This window comes from Symphalangus syndactylus, chromosome 7, assembly GCF_028878055.3.
Source record: "Symphalangus syndactylus isolate Jambi chromosome 7, NHGRI_mSymSyn1-v2.1_pri, whole genome shotgun sequence".
Classification (NCBI taxonomy): domain Eukaryota; kingdom Metazoa; phylum Chordata; class Mammalia; order Primates; family Hylobatidae; genus Symphalangus; species Symphalangus syndactylus.
Genome location: NC_072429.2, coordinates 137,196,609 through 137,218,612, shown reverse-complemented (window position 1 = coordinate 137,218,612; position 22,004 = coordinate 137,196,609). Strand labels below are relative to the sequence as shown.

The window sequence follows — 22,004 nt, the reverse complement described above, 5'->3', positions numbered from 1 at the left end:
AAGTAAGGTTTTCAGTATGCAATATTGAGAGCACATTTTTTGAAAGAGATAGAAAGGATTCGGTTCGTCAGAACCATGTTTTGGGTGTGAATCCACAGGATGTGCTGATGATTGGATAGAGGAGGTGAGTGGAAAAGAGGAATTTAATGACAAGGAAGTATTTCACTAGTATGGGTAAGACGGGAGGAGGAACATATTTGGGAAACATAATCAAAGGTTCTGTACTGGAAACAGAGGGTTCTGATCTTTATTTGACATCAAAGAAATCACGTCAAGCGGTGAAGGATCAGGCCCATTCAGGAGAGAGAGATAGGGCTGGCATTATACATTTGAGAGTGCTCAGCTTGTAGGTGCCATAGAAAGCCTTGAAAGCCTTGGAAATGATGCTAGGGAAGAGCACAGCTAGTAATGGAGACAATAATTGGGACCATGACCTGGGGTTCTACAGCACAGAGAGGTGGGAGGTGCAGGAGGAGCCTAGGAATCCGGAAGGGGTAGGAGTGAGTGAGAGAGAAGCTGAAGAGCTGCAAGAGCTGGAAGAACAGGCGAGGAGGGCATGAGGCATCATCTGGGTCCCCAGTGTAGTCGGATTGTTATTGTCATTTTTCCCTGTAAAAGAACTAAGGCCAGTGGAGTCGAAGTCTCACCCAGCATCTCCCAGCTAGTAAGCAGGGAGATGCTCCATGCTCCATTCAGGCAGTGCCCACCGCCCTGGGCCAAGCCTGCTTTCTTCATAGTGTCAAAGGGTAATTAAGGATTCCCTTTGGCTGGAGGTGGCGGCTCACACCTGTAATCCCCAAACTCTAGGAGGCCAAGGTGGGTGGATCACGAGGTCAGGAGTTTGAGATCAGCCTGACTAACATGGTGAAACACCGTCTCTACTAAAAACACAAAAGTTAGCCAGGCATGGTGGCACACACCTGTAATCCCAGCTACTCAGGAGGCTGAGGCAGGAGAATCACTTGAACCCTGGAGGCGGAGGTTGCAGTGAGCCAAAATCGCACCACTGCATTCCAGCCTGGGCTACAGAGCGAGACTCCGTCTCAAAAAAAAAAAAAAAAAAAAAAAGATTATTTTCCAATTTTCCACTCCTCACTTCCACTGAGACTTCTACTAATATCTGGTAAAATTCTGTGCTGGATAATGTGTAATAGCCATGTCAGCTCCACACTCCTATTAATCCAGCAGCATGTTTATTCACTCCATTGGTCTGAGCCCCTATTATATGTTACATCTTGTACCAGGTACTTTCATAGGTTATCTCGTAAAACTCTCACAACCCGGAAACAGTATTGCTCTTCCATCCCCAGTTCACAGATGAGGAAACTGAGGCTTACACTGGGCAAGTTCTTTGTTCACAGGTATACAGTGTATAAATGGCAGAGCTGAGAGTAAATCCATGTCTTTTAACTCAAATCTATGTGCTTACACAAGCATGAGGCACAAGGCCAAACACTGGACTCTGTTATTGAAATCCAAACTGAAATACCTGAGACCACTCAGCAGTTACGACCAATCGAAGGAAATCCAATGGGTTTCTGTGTTGAGCAACTAAAGTGTACTAGAGGAAACACACTGGTCTTTTACTTTTGAGATTATAGAGCAATACACATTATTAGATAATAAAGTGTTATCAAGTGCTGGCCTTACTGGGCTTATTCTAATAGTAGGTCACAATGGTTTATAATTAAGTAATTAAGCCCACTCAGTGTTGTTGAGAGAATGCTTCCTGTTAAATAGCAGCAACAGCCTTTCTCATTTTCAGTAGGTTAAGTGGTGCTTTTTAGTGGGATCTTTAGTTTAGTTGCCCTCTTACAAATAGGACTTTCTGCCAGAGCGTGGTATCTGCTTTGTAAGTTGGGTTTTCTTGTAGAGTAGGCTAGGAGTCAGAAATTCTGGATATTAGAACTCTCACAAACTAGAACTATAACAAACATTGGGTTAACTTCCAAAAGTCATATCCCTCCATTTTTGCATTTATTAATAAATTGATTGATGGATTGATTCGCTAAATATTTGAGTGTTAGTGATATGAAAAGCCTTTTGTTCTGTCATTCTCAGATTTTTTTTGTTAAACAAATTGATGGATAGTGCATTTGAAGTGAGGAGAGAAAAAAAGTTGGGAAATACTGTACTAAATATTGAATAATATTCCTTGTCATTGTTTTTATCAGTGACAGAATTATGTCTAACATATTGCCTGTGTGGTTGTCGAGTTAAATAATGAATGAATGAATAAACAAATTAAGGAGTGAAATTAAAAAAAATAACATTTGGAGTCACCATTGTACCATCTAGTATATTTGACATTGAGGATGTAACAATCTCTATGATCATGAGTTTCCTCATGAATAAAATGAAAACTCATATACCCAAGGCTATACTCAGTGATGTAAGGAACATAAAGTATCTAGAATTTAGACCAGTAAATCTCAGGCTAGCTTTGAGCAATTTGCAATTAACAAAACCATTTTGTATGTATTATATATTATAGAAAAGTGAGTTTTCCAATCATATAATTAATAAATAACATCTATGATCAAACTCAGTTTGTTTTACATAGTTTGCCACCTCAATCAGAATTTTAAATTAGCCATATAAGGCATTCCGACTAATGCAATGTATGTGGAAAGATGAAACATTCATTTACACAAGGAGATGTCTGCGGAGTCGGACAACAATGGGAATATTCATTCGCTATTCCACAGACACAAGTGTAGAACATAGATGTCCCAAAAGGAACCCTGTGAGTGTTCAGTGCTGAATCCCAATGTTTTGCCCAAGACCTCGTGCATAGCAGGTGATTAGTAAATATTCAATGAATGAATAAACACATTTTATAGCAATAACATACAAACATAATAATCTAAAATTATAGGTGAGGCATAAACTTATGTCCGTGTGCATGAAAGCGAAATATTCAATACCCTATGTGCAGCAGGGTACTTTAAGTAGAAAACAAGAAAAATGTTTTATATTTTTTGAGATTGAAATAAAAATGACAACCAAAATACAGCTCTTTATTGATGTGTCACCAATTTGAAATGCTTCAAAAATTGAAGGTACAAGCAGAATTTCATCTCTTCACATATTTCAAGTAAGTACTTGTATATCTTAATGCCCTGTTAGCAGAAATGCCACTTACTTTTCCCATGTCACATCATCCAAGAAGCCCTGGGCTGACACAATGAAGTGTGATCCCTTTCTGAATGTTAGTTTAGGATAGAAATGAATCTCATCAGTCCCTTGCTGCTGGGGCATCTCATTGGCACATAGGGTCTCTATTGAAGCATAGGTCTTTAGAATTCGGAGGAAGCTTGAGGGTCTTCAAAGGTGAACCCTTTGCTGCTCCAGTTATCTGCGCAGGCCACTAGGGCCTCCACCCTGAGCTCCCAGGTTATAACTCATTAGAAACTGCTATGATTTAAACATTTGTCCCCTCCAAAATGTGTGTTGAAACTTTAGTTGCCGTTGTAATAGTGTTGAGGTGAGAACTGTAAGAGATGTTTGGGCCATGAGGGCTTTAGCCTACTGGGTGGGATTACTGCCTTTGTAAAAGGGCAAGTTCAGCTCACTTTTGTCTCTTGGCCTTTCTGTCTTTTGCAATGGGATGATGCAGAAATAAGGCCTTTGCCAGATGCAAACACCTTGATATTGGACTTCCCAGCCTCCAGAACTGTGAGCCAATCAAATTTTGTGCACTATGAATTACGTAGTCTGTGCTATTGTGTTATTGCAGCACACAATGAACGAAGATATTGCTCTTGACAGCACAATCTTTGTTTCAGGTTAAGTGTGTCCTTATCTTTCCAGCTCACAATGTAGCCAAACCAACCTTCTACCCATGAAGCCCTGAGCATTTCTGAACATCCAGAGTTGTCATCCTGGGCCCCAGCTTTTCTCAAGATAGCTTCATTTCTGGGAACATGTTGTGCTGTGTGATTGACACTAGTATCACCTTGGTTGGGAAGGGTCTGTCCCAGTCTAACAGTATCCCTGATTTTCAACCTCAAGAAGTCATTAAGACCACGGTTGCCTGTCTCCCAGGAGTTCCTGGTTTCTTATCCATATTTTTCCACTTGCCCTCCAGTGATGGGCTCTCCAGGAGAGTAGCAACCGTGGGGGAGTCTCAAGAGGTCATGTGTTGGCCCTCCCTACCTGGCTCAATTTGAAGGCTCGATGACCCTACGAGCTAGGCAGCACATGCTCGACTACAGGAAATTATTCTGCTCCTTCTGTGGAAAACAATGAATACCTTTTTCAAAGTGGCTTTCTCTTCTGCCTATTCCTTACAATCATTGGAAAAAAAATAAAGTTTGGCCTCAGGGTGATTTTCTGTCCTTCCTGTTCCTAGAAAGGGTCAGAAAATTCACCCTACCTAAAGAGTCTTAATTGTTGTCATCTTCAATCTATGAGAAAATCTGTTTGGATTTTGATAATTTTTCAGTAAAAAACATACTTCTTTACTCGCCATTTTACCTAAGCCTCACATTCCTTATGGAAATTAAGTAAGGCATGATTCTTGTCTCATTGGAGCTTGGATTCCATAGTCCTGCCCAAGGCCACACAGCTGGAAAGTGGGGACAAGTCTAGAACTTATATTTCCCTTACGAAAGGAGCATTTTCTAAACCATATGAAAACCAACATTGTGACTTTGAGGAACCCATAGTCTAATGGGGCTTTTCCCCTTCTGTTGGCTCTAATCTGTTGGAAGATTCTCTGAGTATATCCTGAGTTTAAAGGAATTCACACAGTCCAGACCTCAGCCAGCTGGCTTCAGGCCTGGGGAATTGAAGGGGTTATCTTCTGGAGTTTGGGCACAGAACTGATTCTTTGGGAATCTCCTACATGCAGGCAGAGCCATGGCTATGTTCTTGGAATGAGATTGAGGTTTTAGTCCACAAGTAGATGGTCCCTAAGGGTGCTGTTGGCTTGAGCATTGGGCATAGAGTCCCTGTCAGAAGAATAATACCTGTATTTTATACTCCACACTCACAGATCCCTCTGGGGCTGCTGGGAGCTCCAGCTGAGGGAATGTCATCATTTAAGGTTTAAACATTTAAAGGTGCATAGATCTATAAAGTATTAATATCATTCATTTTGTGGGGGGAGAAGAAGAAATTACAGCACCTAAAAGTCTTTTTTTCTCTTGCCGTCTGGCCTGAAATTCTGTGTTAAGTTGTTTGGAATGTATTCTTTGTGCAGCTGAAACCTGAAGAGTTCCTCTTACCTCTTCTGCTGTATTCTCTTTTCTCTGCTCCCCTCCTCTTTTCTGTTCACATTCCCTTTCCTTCTTCCACCCATTTTCTTTTCATCTCTTTTTTCTCCTTAAAGTTTCAACTCTTTTTATGCATGGTACCAAGGCTGACACGCACAAAAGAAGAAGACAGATATGTAGGAAGACTCTACACGTTCTCATTGGACCACTTGAATAGAAATCTTGTTGCCTAAAAATACATAAAAATACTCTAAAATGAAAACTGGCTATTTACCACATAGCTAGGAAAGGCTGCCATCGCAAAGTATGAGTTAGTCTTTAAGGGCAGAGACAGTATGTACTTCTGTTGTCTCTGGGTGCTGATTTCACCAGCAAGGAGGAGTAAGGATAGTGGGTCGGGTATCCAGATGTGGAATGTTGTTGAAGAAGGGAGAATCCCAATAGGAATGAAGCAGGGAGTGTTGTCCCAGTGATCTCCACAATCCCAGGGAAGTGTCTTGCGATTGGTGAGCCTTCCCTTGTAAAAAATACACCTGTTCTATGTGATGCCCTATTTAATAGTGGTGAGGAGTTGACCCAGAAAGTCTCCTAAGGTATGAAAAGTGACTTATCCCAGGCTTAATGGGGCACCTCGGGATTTGGCGATTTTCAGTAAATACCCATTAAGCCCTGTGGTCTGTTTGCCAATCTGCTCTAATTCAGAGGCGCTTAATCTCCCATAAAAATGTGGCCAATGATAATATATTCAACAGAAATTACTCAGAACTTTATCTGCCAACACAATTAAAAAGTCATCATACTGTATATTGTATGCCCAGTGCATGCCTGGTCTTAGGAGCTTGGTCTATTTTATCCTCTTTGTGTCCACAGTGATCCCAGAAGGTCAGTGTGGCTGTGTCCATTTCTCACATGGAAAGCTGCTGTTACAAGAGGTGATGTCACTTGCCCAAGATGGCAAGTGATTGAACTGTTTTGCTGGCTGACCCTCCTGGTGGCAGACGGCTCAGGGCTGCTCTGACCTTCAGAGTATTCACCCCATCCACCCGCTGCCACATTGTCATTCTGGCTTATAGATCAGTGGGGCCTTGACAGTGATAGAGAAAGAGCTAGTGTAGCAAATAAAAACAGAGAGGCATCTGCACACATGAATCATTTCTATCTAATAGCCGCATCAATTTGAATACAGCAGGTCTAAATAGAACTGCATTAGGCCAGTAATTTTATTGCCTTCATGACAAAGTGCAAATTAGAGCAGACACATCTGAGTAGCCTTGGAAACAACCTGGCATTTTACATATTTTGTATTCCTTGCTCGGAAGCTACAAGGTAGGTGTTTGTTTAGATGTGACTATGCATTGGGAGGTGACTGTGATCCTGTGTCCCTGTTTCCAAAGAACTCTTTGACTTATCCAGAGACAGTGTACAAGGTACTTAGGATTTTTCTTTGCTAGTTGGGCTGTTTTTTTTTTTTTCTTGGCTCTCATTTCAGTCAAACTAATTCTTTCAGTACTGTTTTATAGCGTCCCCACCCTTTGCTAGGAAATAGATGCATTTTATTCATTCACTGGAGACTTCATTTTCTCTCTTATTAAAGAGGTAGATGTCAGGATGAATCTACACAATGCTTCATTACATAGCAATGCTCCATCTCAGTCTGCTAACAAAATGCCATAAACTGGACGCCTTATTGACCACAGAAATGTATTTTTCACAGTTCTAGAGACTGGAAGTTTGAGATCAGGATGCCAGCATGGTCAGGTTCTGGTGAGGGTCCTTTTCCAGGTTTGCAGATTGATGACTTCTCTCATTGTATCCTTGCATGGTGGGAAAGGTGAGGGCAACAGATCTCTGGCCTCTTTTTATAAGGGCATTAATCCCGTATATGAGAACTCTACCCTTAGGATGCAATTACCTCCTGAAGGCTCCACCTCCAAATATAATCACATTGGTGAAACATATGCATCTTGGGGAGACATAAACATTCATAACAAGTACATATTTAGGCACCTGCCTCTGCTTTGAGCCTTTGTCTCTTCATCTGGTGTAAAATTTACCTTATGGGTTTGTTATGATAATTAAGGAAAGTAACCACAATTGAAAATCACTTTAGAACTTGTAAAATGCCATATAGTTGTTCCCTATTATAAATAGGTAATCAATAAGTAATCATTGCCTTATACAAATATTAGTATTATTTACTTTAGAATATATATACACATATGTATGTGCATGTGTGTATATATGTGTGTGTGTATATATATATATATATTTACATGTATATCTAACCGTATAGTTCATGTGTTAAGTAATTTGGAGGAGTTCATCCATTTGTTCCCCCACAATAACCCTGGATAGTGTTATTTATTTTAGAATTTTATATATATATATATATATATACATATATATATTTTTTACACGTATCTCCAACTGTGTAGTTTATGTGTTAAGTAATTTGGAGGAGTTCACCCATTTGTTCCCCCAAATAACCCCAGACAGTGGATGCATTGCATAGATTTGCCTTCTTGAAATATAACTCAACTTTGAAGTACTGTTTAGGGATATAGTATATCTAGAATGCATTGGAGGATACAGAGCTAAACAAATTCCTTTAAAACTTGATATACAGCGTAGTAGGATTCGCACATTTTCCTAAAACTCAAGACAGAGTGTTCTCATGACATGCATGATGTGCAAGCAGCACCTTTGAGAAGGGAGAGACTCTATGGGCACTAGGAAGTTCTTGTGGAAGGAAAGGTGTTTTCTGTCTTTTTCTCCCCGTTCTTCTCCTCATTGTTTCTGGGAGAGGAGGTTTATGGAATGCTTCACAGAGGAGGGGACAGGTGAATAGGTGAGAAGTTGAGCAGGCACTGCATAGCAGCCCAGGAGCACTGCCCATGGCATGAGTGACTTAGCCAAGATTTTATCGCCTTTAAGGGATGGAACAAGGTTTTTCTGAGATACCAGCCCAACTCAATGAACAGAAATATTCATATGGCGAGGTCTCATTAACTGTGATTTTAAGCTTTGGAAATTGGAAGGCAGCTTGGGGCCATTAGTCTGCTTGAGCAGGAAAGGCACCTGACAGGGCTGCAGGTACGGGACAGTATTGGAGTTCATGGGTTCCTACTGATTCTTGTTTTGCAGAGAGCAGCAGCCTGAATTCAGCCTGTGTCCATGACAGCACCGTGCACAGCCGGGTCTTTCAGATCTTATACCGGAATGAAGAGGTGCCCATAAATGATGCTGTGGTCTTCCGAGTTCATTTGCTCTTAGGTTGTGAAAGGGTAAGTCGTGAATCTACCCCCAGCCACAAGTGGCTGTTGCCTCTCATGGCTATTCTCTCTCATTGCTAGGTAAATGGTGAAAGAAGAAGGTACCGATTTACTCTGAAATCTGACAGAGATTAGTGCTTTTAGTGCACTCATGCACTTATTTATATGTTCGTTGTTTTACTCATTTTTTTATTCATATATTTGCTTGTTCCATGTAGTCTCAAGTGCAAACAGTCTCCATTGACGCATTTACTGGGTCTCTTCTTCTCTCCTCATTTGCCCAGTTGCGCATCTGTTCAGACCCTCTGTCAATGAGTCAGTCAGCAGGTGGTTTTGAGTAACTATATTTTCCAGGGCTCTAGGCGGGACCCTTGGATAAGGGACAGAACCACAGAAGGCAGCAAGAACTCTACCTTGAAAGGGTTGATAATTTCACAGGAAAACAGATATATAAGCAAACACCTTGGTAGAGAAATGATCTCTGTGGAGATGACAGAGCCGGTATTCATCAAGGCTTACACAAAAGAGCTGGCTTCAGATGCACGTGCTGAATTCACCAGAGAAAGAAAGAGGAAGGGCATCGAACGAGGGGAAACAGCATCACTGCAAGCCCAGAGGCCTTGGGGAGCTCGCTTTATTAGTTGGAAACTTGACTGAAAATTTCCTATTCATCAGATTAACACATCTCAAAGGAATATCTGAAGCTCAAACTTTTGATCTGCCTCCCCCAGCCTCACTGAAGTGTACCTGTTGCCACATTCGAGCTGATTTTTTCCTGCTAGAATATATAGAGAATTATATGAAAGGGTATTCCTATTTTAGGAAGATCTAATTAGAGCCCCCCTACTTGCATTCCTCATGTGGTATGCATAACAACTCCTGCTGGGCATCTATTATCTTTCTCCTCTCAGGTTTCTTGGCTTTTTGTCCACATCTTTTGTTATCTAGGTAGTGACCAGATTCCTCTTTGTGGCTAAAATTTAAAAGCTGTCACTCATTCTTTATTCATTAACCCATCTATTATTTCAAAAATTTATTGAGTACTCACTTAAGCACCTACTATGTGCTGGAGGTAAAATAGTGAACATGAAATATCCCTGGCATTTTGGGCTGATATTCTAATATTAGATCAATATATCACAAGGTAATTAAATTGATCGTGCATATTCTATTACTGAGCCTTCTCACTGCTACATGCTCAGCTCCCTAGTCTCTGAGACACACTCCTGAGGGAGATAAGAGTATAGGAGTTTGCACCCTCTCTGGAGGCCCCGTGAAGCTACAACTGTACGCAAAGTGGAAGAGACCTCATGATGGTCCTGCGGTGCAAGACTGGCTGTTGCCTCATGACAGATACTCAGGTAGTGAGAGTGTCATGAACTCACCACAACCTTCAACACAACCTTCGCCCAAGATGATTATTCCTTGGAGGGCAAGTGACAGACAGAAGAGGCCTCCCAGAGAAGCCAGTGCAGAACTGAGACCCAACTGCGGAGGAAGATTCAGGCATGCCACGAGGTCAGGGAGATGTCGGCTCTGGAGGACAGCACAGTAAGGACAAAGAGCCTGAGGTGGGAATGACTTTGGGGTGTTTCAGGAAAAGCACTAAGGCTGAGGTGACTTGCACAGAGAGGGAGGGCAAAGGAGCAGGAGATGAAGATGGAGAGGGGAGGCCCAGCATTGTGGGCCATGACAGGGAATTTAGGGCTTATTCTTGGGCAATAGAAATCCACTGATTTTGTTAGAAGGGTGCAATGGCACAATTTTTATTTTAGAATTTTGTCATCCCTCTCCCAGCCTGCAGGCTCCACAGGACTGGATCTCTCTTTGCATCCTGAGTGCCCCAGTAGACATACGACTACATTGTGGTTACCCAACGTGGAGTGAATGACTTAGTTGTTGAATGAATGAATTTAACTTGTAATCCCTTCTTTTTAGGCCCTTTGCAAACTATGCTTTCCAAACAGGGATGAGCATCCACCACGTGCCCTGTTTGATGGCCCTTGGCTTTCTGTATCATGCCCAGACCACAGTTGCCTGCTTCAATACCTCAAGGAACATACACCTCACTCACTGGAGCCTTCAGTTAACCTGACCCTGTCTCACTTACGCCATCACAATGACTGCAAATACTTGATCTGAATCAAAATTTAAAAGAACAAACCAAACTCCTATTAGCCATGCTGGCTGGCTTTTGACTACTTGGCCATTTCCGCTTTCTGCTGTCCCACCTGCTACGTGCCCCAGGAGACTGGCTGCAAGAACTGCTCTGTCGTGTCTTTACCTTTTGGTTTCCACTGAGTTCAGCCTATGAGAGCTACGAGGAGAATGGGCCCAGAGTGTTCACTCCCCAGGCTCCTTCCCTGCAGGGTCCTGGAGGGTTGGCTGTGTCCAGCAGTGTGCTGGAGCCTGCTTATACCAGCTTTTGATAGCCACGGGTACAGACCTCTTTCCAACACCTTATTTAGCGACTTCACATTCATAGCTTGAAGTCAATTGTGATGAAAACATTTACACCGGGGAAAGTGCCAATGCTACAAATCAGTGTGTTTTTTTGTTTTGTTTTGTTTTTAATTTTTCTTCAGAGAGACAGTTGTTAAACCTTTACCAGAATACCACTTGTGCTGTCCTTCCAAAAGCCCCAGCTCCAGTCAGGGAGACACACTCCGTGTAGCTTTCTCTCCAGTTCTGATAACCACTGTCTCTGCTTGACTCTTCAGGCCTAGGATAAGGAAGTCCTGTAGTTACTAACTTTGAGAACTGAGCCGTTGTTAGTTGCTGTTTTTTTTTTTCTTTTGAGACAGAATCTCGCTCTGTTGCCCAGGCTGGAGTGCAGTGGTGCGATCTCGGCTTACTGTAAGCTCCGCCTCCTGGGTTCACACCATTCTCCTGCCTCAGCCTCCCTAGTAACTGGGACTACAGGTGCCCGCCACCACACCTGGCTAATTTTTTTTGTATTTTTTTTTTTAGTAGAGATGGGGTTTCACTGTGTTAGCCAGGATAGTCTTGATCTCCTGACCTCATGATCTGCCCACCTTGGCCTCCCAAAGTGCTGGGATTACAGATGTGAGCCACTGTACCAGGACAGAGTCTCGCACTGTCACTCAGGCTGGAGTGCAGTGGCATGATCTCAGCTCACTGCAACCTCCGCCACCTGGGTTCAAGTGATTCCTGTCTCAGCCTCCTGAGTAGCTGGGATTACAGCCATCTGCCACCACGCCCAGCTAATTTTTTTTTTTTTTTTTTGTATTTTTCATAGAGACAGTTGTTGGCCAGGACACTATGTTGGACAGGCTGGTCTTGAACTCCTGACCTCATGATCCACCTGCCTGAGCCTCCCAAAGTGCTGGGATTACAGGTGTGAGCCACTGCACCCAGCTGTTAGTTGCTTTTTCTTAATCTTCCACACACTTTGTAAATCATCCCTTTGATAAACTCTACCTGGAGTCCTCATTTTGAGTGTATCCTCTAATTCCTTCCTGGACTCAAGTTAATACCTTTAGTTTAGGAAACAAGACCGTTAGGTTGCCTAGAGTGGTAATAAACTCCCAGTTAAACAGACTGCAAGCTCAAGGTCCACTTCCCCAAATCCCAATAAGAAAACAGTGCTCCATTTTTTCCCATGGGCCTTTGCCCTTGGGACATTGATCTCAAAGAGCTACCCTGGCAGAGTGCTTGTGACAAACCAATGATGGAGGCTGGGTTTGGGCATTATTCAGGTATCCTGGCCATTGCTCCACCTTAATTCCGTCAGAGAATTGTTCTTGTCCCTGACAATTTAAAGCCTTCAAGTTTGACCTTCCCAACCCTCAACCTTAGCTCGTGTGAGGTTGTAGCCAGCCTTAGTTCTCAAGTTGAACGGGGAGTCTATTTCACATTACATGTTGTTTTCTTCTTCCTATCAAATTTCTTTTCTCTGTAAGCTAATAAATTATTATTGTGTTGGGGGTAATCCATATGGCAGCAAACAATGTCACAGCTAATTGTTATACACAAATCAGGGATAATAAAAGTTAATTGGATATGTCTGTAAACACTGTATATTTGGAATGGATGCATTTCCAGTTAGTATCAGTCTGCTTATGACAACCAAAACACTGTATATAGCCAGTTGGCCAGAAATCATGTTCATGGATGCACATAGACATCATTGTGAACAACGGATATTTATGAAATGCCTGTTCATCAAACACATGATTCCACGTGCTATCAGAAATTCAGACATGAAGAAGATTCAGTTGTGCAATGAGGTCACAGATAAGTGCAAGAGATGACCATGGACAGAACTAATCACAAATTAAGGTGTATGAGGAGATGTTAAAATAACAGTTGCAAAGAGTGAGTCTGGAGGTAGTGTGTGTATTTTATTTATATACTCCACGTAATCCCACAGAAGATTTGGGAAGGCTTACAAAATGCGTAGAATAGTAAAAAGAAAAGTTAGCAATGGAATGGGGCAGAGTGGAGGAAAAATACATACAGGAAAATGAAGACTGGGGTAAATGTATTGGACCAAAATGCACAAACAACCTCTGGATATTTGCTGGTGATGACCCATACATTTAGTGCTAAGCTCCCAGCAGGCAAAGCAAAGAAGAAGATACAATTATTAACAACAAAATGCTTGCCACTCTGAGGAAGAAGAGGAAAAGATTACATATTAAACACATTTTATGAGCAAGATTGCATTTTCATAGGCTTAAAAAGGAAAAGCATTTTCCAAAGTGTGATTCCTTGGTGCACCGGCATCAGAGTCCCTTGGCAGTACTCATACAAAATGCAGGTTCATGAGCCTATGCCAGACCTAGTGATTCAGAGGTGGGCTTGTTTTTTCCTTTTTTTTTTTTTTTTTGCTGGAAGCGGAGAGGGGGCTGAGTTGATTCAGAGTTTTGATAAGTAGAAAAATGGGCAAGATTTTCACAGTAACTGGTTAAGAGCTCCTGAGACAGAAGATAGCGAGGCCTGTAGAAAGCAGTGAAGTAGAAGGCAGATTTGGGGAAGAAAGCGTTGTTGCTAATGGGCTAGAAACTGGCAGGGACACAAAGCTAGAGAGGAAGGTTGAGGACACAGCACGGGGAGCCACAGAGACTCTGCCAAAGGTCATGTTTTTCCTTTTTTGAAGGTAGGAGTCTCCTTCAGGATGGAAGGAGGAGACCTGGCATTTAGAAACGTCAGTCTGGCAATAATATAGAAAATGGGGCCCAGGAGACCAAGGGCATACAGCCAGTTGCTGCTATAGTGCATGGTGTCTTGGTGAGCATCATGGCAGAGGTTGTAACTGTGTGAATGGAAACTGTGTGAGTCGAAAGGGTGAGCTGCCTGGCCGCCAAGTGCAGCCCTTAGGACTAGGTTCGGGTTGAGCGTTGGCAGGCATCGTGCAGAGAGGAGTGATAAATGGAAGTTGACTCTAAGATTTGGGCATGAAATGGGCTTGGTGTTACTGATAGTCCAGCCTAGTTGGGAGAAGAAAAGCTTCTACTGGGGAGTGAAAGGAGTTCAGGATGAGTTATAACAAGTCACAAGAATCTTAGCACTAACAGCGGAGGCAGTGCCCCTTTTGCGGGGGCCCTAGCTGTGGGAGGTCTGTTCCTGCCACCCCCTGACTCGGCGATGGATGAATAAACATACACTGACACACAGCTATTCTGCTCTGCCAGTCCAGCCAAGGGGCCAAGCGGCTTACAGGCTCCAAGCTGAGTTCTGTAAACAGTTGCGACTCAGCCCTGGTCCGTTAGTAAGGCTCATATTTATTCAGTAAGACTAACTAACATAAATTATGAGTAAACACCACTAGAGGGTAAAGATTAAAGGCCAAGTTCTCAGGCCTAAAGCAAACACCATTTGCAGGTAATAAACTTCTGCTGACCCCTGAGTAGGAGGCAGTAAAGTATCCCTAGTAGGATAAAGGTTAGTCTTAAGCCCATATAACTAAACAGGTTAGTAAGATAAACTTCCCCAGCTACTTGGGAGGCTGAGGCAGGAGAATGGCGTGAACCTGGGAGGCAGAGCTTGCAGTGAGCCGAGATTGCGCGACTGCACTCCAGCCTGGGCGACAGCGAGACTCCGTCTCAAAAAAAAAAAAAAAAAACTTCCCGCGTTCCTTTGTACTTGCACGCTAATCTTTCTGGCTCCTGCAAAGAGACCCTGGCTGCCTTCAGCCAAGCAGTCTGAAGCTATGCAAACCCTCAGGCCTTCCAAGAGAGTTTTTGACTATTGCTGTAACTATCTTTAATATTTTTCCCACCAGCCTGATCTAACTCCAACAAACAGCATCTTACACCTATAAGGTATGTGCTGTATGGGAGGCGCTGTGCTGATTTTTTTGTCTGGAATACCTCATTGAATTATTGCAACAACATGATGAGGTGTTTTACTACTCCTGTTTTACAGACGAGGATGCAATGACTTAAAGAAGGCATTTATCTAAAGTCATACCACCCGGAAGTTGTAGAGCCAGGGTTTAAACCTGGGCTGTCTGATCACAAAGTCTGTGTTTGTGACCAGTGTGCAGGACCACTGTGTGAAGTTGGTAGAGGAATGCGTCCCTCATGTGGCCAGGCCCCTATGGTTGAAAATGACAGCAATAATAATAGCTAAACTTTGTTGAGAATTGTCAGTTCAATTGTGAACAAAGCCCTTTGTGTACATTTTTAAATTTTAGTTCACACAATAACAATGTTTTGTGAGTAAGTGTAATTATTTTACTCCCATTTTACGAATGAGAAAACAACCGAGAGGTTGATTGGCCCCAGGTCTCATAGATACGAAGCGATAGAACTAAGAGTTGTATCCATCTATCTTGATTCAGAAGCTGCCCTTTTAGCTATCAGGCTGTGACAAATCTCAAAACAGTAGTTAAGAATGGAGGAGAAAACAAGAGAGTCACCATCATGAGTTGAAACCAAGCAGTGAGAGAACATCCAACCTAGAACACATACGTGACCATGAGAGAAAGCCAAAGAAATGGAGCTCTTGACAGCATCTGGGATGTGGGCCTCTCAATAGCTGAGTTTGGGAAAATGCCTTTACCACAGGGAGCCTCAGTTTCCTCATGTGTAAATGCAGGACAGTCTTTCCTAACTCATAGTTGTATCCACATTAAATAAAATCGTATATGTACAAGGATAGTTTATTGCCTGCCAAATAATAACTCTTCTGTAAATGTTAGCTTCTCATATTATTTCTACTAGTTTGCAAAACTGCTTCCTGGTCATGAGAAAATGACCCTTGAATGGAGATGATGACTCTAATTGAGATAAGGCAGAATAAAGGAAAATCATATGTGTGTATGGTGTGTGTGTGTGTGTGTGTGTGTGTGTGTGTGTGTGTGTGTGTGTGTCTTTTTGAAGGGAGGGGTAGGAAGTCAACAACCAACCATGAAATAAATGTTTAGAAAAGGCAGTGACTTCATTCTGGAATATCTTGCAAATAAGATTCATTGAAGCATTGTAAAGTCGTAGCCCAGCTCAATTTAGCCACAGCTTATCCAGGTCAATGATTTCTCTTTCAGTTCCTAAGGAAATTTCAGCAAGTTTAAAACTGGAGTTTACATTGAATTTTCATTACCCAGGCAAATTCGTGCTCAGAAGGTAGTTGGGAAACTTAACTTTGCCTGTCTCCCTTCCTGATGACAAGAGGCTACAATGCTTTCCTTGTGTGTTTGAAGCTAGATTCATGATTATGCAAAACAAAGCTAGGAAAGGAAGTTATTTATAGCACTTGGATTCAGCAAAATGTTAACTTTTAAATGCTTTTTTTAAATAACAAATTTTAAACCCTGGAGACCTAAAGATAAATTCCATCTGTATATCTCTCCATGAATTATGCTTAACCAGGAAGACGTTTCCAAAGAGATCTTTGGTTAAGAGATTTGCATCCCAGGAAGATGAGGAGATTCTTGCGAAGAAACAAAAACCAAAAAAGGTGGGGATTGGGAAAGAGCTTTATTTATTCCTCAAAGATACATTGATACTTTCTATGCAGCAGACACTATTTCTGGAGCAAGGGATCAAGAATGAATTAAAACTAGTCTCTCTCTTAATCATACAAGGATTACTGGGGACACTACACAAGAAAATAGCCAGGGGCTTTTAGCTGCAGGCCAAATGGGTGTCAGTGAATACTGTAAATGGTGGTAGATTGGACTGCAATGACCTCATCTGAACAGTTTCTAAATGAGTTTCTAAATGCCAGCCCAGCACTCCCAAGTCCAGGGTTTTGTTTTGTCTTGTTTTATTTTATTTTATTTTTTTTTGTAGAAGCTGAAAACCCATAATACAAATATGAAATTGCCTGAATTGTAAATGTTTGCAATTTGTTCAAAACATTTTCAAAAATACTGTGGGGACTAAACAAGACACATCGGCAGACAATACTTGGCTCACAGGCTTCCAGGTTATAACACTGCCTCCAAAATTGTAATAGGCACCATTAAATACCAAGATAGATAAGACATGGGCTTTGTGGTTACAGACGAAAAGGGCTCCATCCTGCCTGTGAATGAGGAGACCAAGTCCTATCACATGTGTGCAGAACTGACCCTGGGTTGACCTCTGAGTAGAGGTGGTGGCGAGATCTGGTGTTTAGCAAGTAATGCCCCCTTGAGTTGGGGGTGATGTGAGAAAAAGAGAACGAGGGGTACCGTCTTCCAGGTGTATATGAGAAACTGACAGGAAGAATAAAGATTCCTGTGTTTAAAAAGTATGTTTTTTTTTTTTCTTAAAGCAAGGGATAAAAGCGGCCATGGGTAGGACATAAAATGCCAGTGTCTTAAAGTGACAGCGGTTAAATACAATAGATTTCAAGACAAAAATGAAGGAGCTGCTTTCTTATGAGGCTGAGACACCTGAAGAAGTGACTACTTTCCCAAACATGAGCTTCCTCCTCTGGACACGTGGGCAATGGTGCCTGCCCTGAGAGGATGCCTGAGAGTTAGAGATGACATTGCTCTGACTTAATCCCATTGCTAGCCAAGTGGGATTTCACTGCGATTTCACTGCTCCATCCTTCCCAAAGCAGGTGCTACAGAACACTTGACTCTTGCCCCCAGTGGGATGCTAGATCAAATCCAAATGAGACTCTCAAAAGTCCTGTAATAAGGACACTTGTTTAGCATTTTTTTTTTTTGCAAACTGACTTTTCCCAAACTGGGTATGTAAATCCCTTCTATTTTTCTTTTTGTGTAGTACTCCCAGATATCCCGTTTACCCAGAACTCCATGAAACATGCATGGACATTATGCTTTCAGCATAAATGGCATTGATTTTTGGACAAGATAGTGTTTCTCTTACTCTGGGAAGTAGGCCAGCTAAGTATTTCATTTGGACAACATTGGACTCCTGAAATCCCTTGGACTTTGTTTCTTTTGCAGATGGAAGATGCGCTGAGTGAAGTAGATTTTCAACTCAAGGTGGATCTGCACTTTACGGACAGTGAACAGCAGTGAGTGTCATGGAAATTACTGAATTGTGGTAGCACAGTGCTCTCCTCCCCCCTTCCCCACTCCTGGGATAGCCTCATAGCCATGAACCTCAGAATGTCTCTCAGATCAGCATCTCCTGATAAGCTGCAATATCCCTGACTCAGGGGTGCGGGCTAAGAAAGTTTGTGTGGTCATTTCAAACCACATACATTTTAGGCAGGCAGCTCAAATGCATACACAGAAATCTCATAACTTGTTGGCTTTATTGACTGGCACTTTCTCATGTCTGACACCTTCACACATCTAACAATGTGATAATAATTGGGGGTTTTAGATTAACGACCCTATGAGGCTACAAATGGCAAATCCCCTTCTGAGTCGAAGGAGATTCTTCCGGGATTCTACATCTTTGTGTGGCATATCTATTACGTTTCAACTCTGAAACTTGAAACTCCGTTTATCTATAACCTGCTTATTAAAGAAGCAGGAGGCAACTTTCTTCTTTCTCATAACTGCTTTCTTTCAGCTTGTTCTGTGGCCTCTTCTTCCTACCCTGGGCTGAGCTGTCAGGCCACTAAGATGGGATATTTCAGCTAATAAGTAAGTCATCCTTTTTTAGGTATGAAAAGCCCAGTGAAGTATAATACCAGAACTCTAAACCTCATCCATTGTATAACTTCTTTCTGTTGCCTCCTTTCTCTACCTCACCTCCAGATGCAGGCTTTCCTAGGGTAGAAAACTCCCAATGTAGGAACAGGGCATGGTGGGGGGCTTCATAGCCCCGCTTTCTTCCCCACTTTGCAGTTTGCAGGCTTTGCAGGGTCAGGCACAGTAAGGAGGGAAACAGTGGAGGAAAGGGCAGGGGTTCATTTGTAAGTAGGATTGTCATATGGTAAACTCTGAACTGCCCTTAGGATGTTCTCATGAATTCCTTAGAGAGACACTCCTTAGGTACCCCCTGGCCAGAAGACAGTCACCCAGCCCCATCCCTGCAGTTATCCGATGTAGTGATGCCTCACAAGAGGCTGGGTGACTCATTCCTTTCAGGAAGCTCTTTGGGGGTGGATACTTTTCCAAAGCACACACATCTGGCCCATGGGAAGTGGACACAGACATTTTAACCCTTATTCCACATATATGGAGAACCTCCTTTGCCAAGCCTGCTCGCTCTTGTTTAGACCAATCCAGCCACCCTCAGCTTCTCTCCTGATGGCCTTTGCAGACTGAGTCGAGCACCAGGAACTGCATTTCCACTGTTGTAGGGGACACAGGGCAATCTCCCTTGAAGACCTCCTCCCTTGGCTTAGGCAAAGGGAGGAAAACTCCTTTCTCTGTTAGCAGAATCTCAGCACACACTGATCACTATCTGCAAATTAAAGTCAATTCTCACTTCTGGTCTCTGTAACCTCTCCAACAAATGTTTCCCCTTTTCCTTTGGAGAATGGGGAATTGGGAAGATGATGAGCCAGTGCTGGCAGAACTGTTCCCCTCATCCCTTCAAAGTTCAGACTTGGCCAGGGGCAGTGGCTCATGCCTGTTATCCCAGCACTTTGGCAGGCTGAGGTGGAAAGACTGCTTGAGCCCAGGAGTTCAAGGTTACAGTGCGTCGTGATTGTACCACTGCACTCCAGCCTGGGTGACAGAGCAAGACTGTGTCTCAAAAAAAAAAAAAAGGTCAGATTTCTTCTCAGAACTTCTTCCACTTTTCAAGGACTGTCCTGTCTCTGAAATCTGTCTAATCCATTATGGGACTGTTCATAACATGAGGAGCTGAGTCCAAGGGGATTTGAACCAAAGATGGACGTCTACTGAAGTATCAGGGACTTGATCGTGTATGGGAATTGAGAAGGGGCATCCGCTGATGTCTGGCCTGGTCCCTGGGCTGGCAGGAGTATCTGCTCATGTTGGTGCCACAGTCTGGGTTCAACTTCACAGATGCCTCACTTTTGTCTCTATCTGGACCCCAGTCCTCTGGCCACCTGCTTTTCTCATTACATCTGCTTTCTCCTTAGCAGGATAGTGTAGAGACTTGAGGAATCCTACCTGCTTCACCCCATTGCCAGGACTTGTTCTAGCACCGTACTGAACTCAGAAGCCCTAAAAGAGGCTTGCCTTCTTCCCGAGCTATAAACTCAGAAGTAAAGCCCTGACTTTTTTGTGCTCCTATTTTCTGCTAACCATCTGGGGTTTCTGTCATTAATGCCTCCATTAACCCACCCTGCCCTATGGCTCTGTTCCACTTCCTTCCAAGACATTCATTCATAGCTTTATGGTAGACATTTCCAATTCATCACAGAACCCTGCTGATAACTCCAAGCTCAGCCTAGAAATCAGCCTCCAACCTGCCCTCCATGTGATACGTCATAGTGTACACAGTAAATGAGACCTTCTGTTCAGCAAAACAGTAGTTAATGGAGAGCCTGTATACAGGAGATTGGTTTAATCAAAGTGTATAAAAGTCAGCAACCTAAACTCTGCACTCCTCAACTATAAAACACTGGGGAAGTCCCCACACTCATAAATTTCAGTAGGTTCAGTTATAAAATAGATATCATTATAGAATACATACCTCATAGGTCTGTTTGATGATTAAGAGAGACAATATACGTAATAGGCCAAGTACGCAATCTGATAAATAAATGTCTTCTTCCTCTTTATGGCTTCCTAGTTGGAAGTGAGGCCAGGCTTCACTGTGTTGCTTCCTCTCCCAAGCACTTAATAATAACGAGAGCAAGGGTTTTCATGAACTATAAGATTAGCTAAGAGGAACAGGAAGCCAGAGGCTGGGGAAGATTGAAAATGCCACACTTTTTAATTTTCATAAATTGAGTTTAAGGATGACAAGGCATCTGTGGCAAATCCTGGGGTGGACATTAGGCTCTGAAACATGACCAAGTAATCTGTCCTCTTTAGCATCATGTAGGTCTGGGTGGGAACAAAATGGAGAAGCAGAGCCTCTCACATGAGGGACGGAAGAGCTCGTGAAATTTGTCTTGTCTGGCAGCTCTCAATGCAGGCAGGAGGATTCTGACCCCTGGAGACATGTGGCCATGCCCAGAGACATGTTTGGTTGTCACAGCTCGGGATGATGCTTGAGGGGGGATGTGAGCACAAGAAGGGCGGGGCTACACTTCTGACTTGATAGATCAGAAAAAAGGCCAATCTCTTCTAGGGCCTTAGAACAAGTCCCAGGGATGGTGTGAAGCAGACAGGATTGTCACACTTAGATATTGCCATCTAGTGAGTAAAGGCCAGAGATGCTGCTTCACATGGTACAGTGCACAAGTCAGCAGCGCCCCCTCCCACCACAAGAAAGCATGACTCAGTCCCCAGAGTCAGTGTTATGAGGTGAGGAAACCCTGCTTTATCCTAACCTCATATTTGTACTTGTTACTCTGCAAAGACCCATCAGAACCTGTTTGCACAGGGATGGGGAGCTCACTCCTTCACATCATGGCCCATTCCACCCTGAATAGTTCTGCTGATCGGGAAATTCTTCTTTATTTCAAGGAACAATTCATCCCTGTGCATCTGCCCTCAGTAGACTTCAGTTTTATTTCTTGTGACCACCCAGACAAATCCCAAGTCTGGATGGCAGTTCAGAAAAGAAGCCTTCTTGGCCAGGCATGGTTGCTCGCACCTGTAATCCCAGCCCTTTGGGAGGCCAAGGCAGGAGGATCACTTGAGGTTAGGAATTCGAGACCAGCCTGGCCAACATGGTGAAACTCCGTCTCTACTGAAAAATACAAAAAGTAGCTGGGCGTGGTGGTGCACACTTGTAATCCCAGCTACTTGGGAGGGTGAGTTGGGACGATTGCTTGAACCCAGGAGGCAGAGGTTGCAGTGAGCCGAGATTATGCCACTGCACTCCAGCCTGGCAGCCTGGGTGACAGGGAGACTCCATCTCAAAAAACTAAAAAAGAAACCTTGTTTATATCATCTCCAGGTTAAATACTAGCGCTCTTTCTGTGTGTGTTTTTTGTTTGTTTAATCTTTTTCTTGCTTTATTTCCCTTATAAGAACTCAGACACTCTCCTATCAATGCAGTCAAGTTTATCACCATCATTTCAGAGCTTAGAGACCTCCCTGCAC

The 22,004-nt window shown here is 42.9% G+C and overlaps 1 protein-coding gene across 8 annotated transcripts in view; it reads left to right on the top strand.

Annotated features, from left to right (window-relative positions):
* The window catches only part of FAM135B (family with sequence similarity 135 member B), a 449,831-nt gene that overhangs the window by 306,235 nt on the left and 121,592 nt on the right, over positions 1–22,004 (top strand). For 7 of the 8 annotated variants that reach the window (XM_055287340.2, XM_055287337.2, XM_055287336.1 and 4 more), the window contains 2 exons: positions 8,364–8,503; positions 17,862–17,932. In XM_055287340.2, coding sequence (XP_055143315.1) covers positions 8,364–8,503; positions 17,862–17,932 — 211 coding nt within the window. Of the gene's footprint in view, positions 1–8,363; positions 8,504–16,326; positions 16,415–17,861; positions 17,933–22,004 lie in introns of all 8 variants that reach the window. The other variant, XM_063643568.1, reaches the window with a different exon arrangement.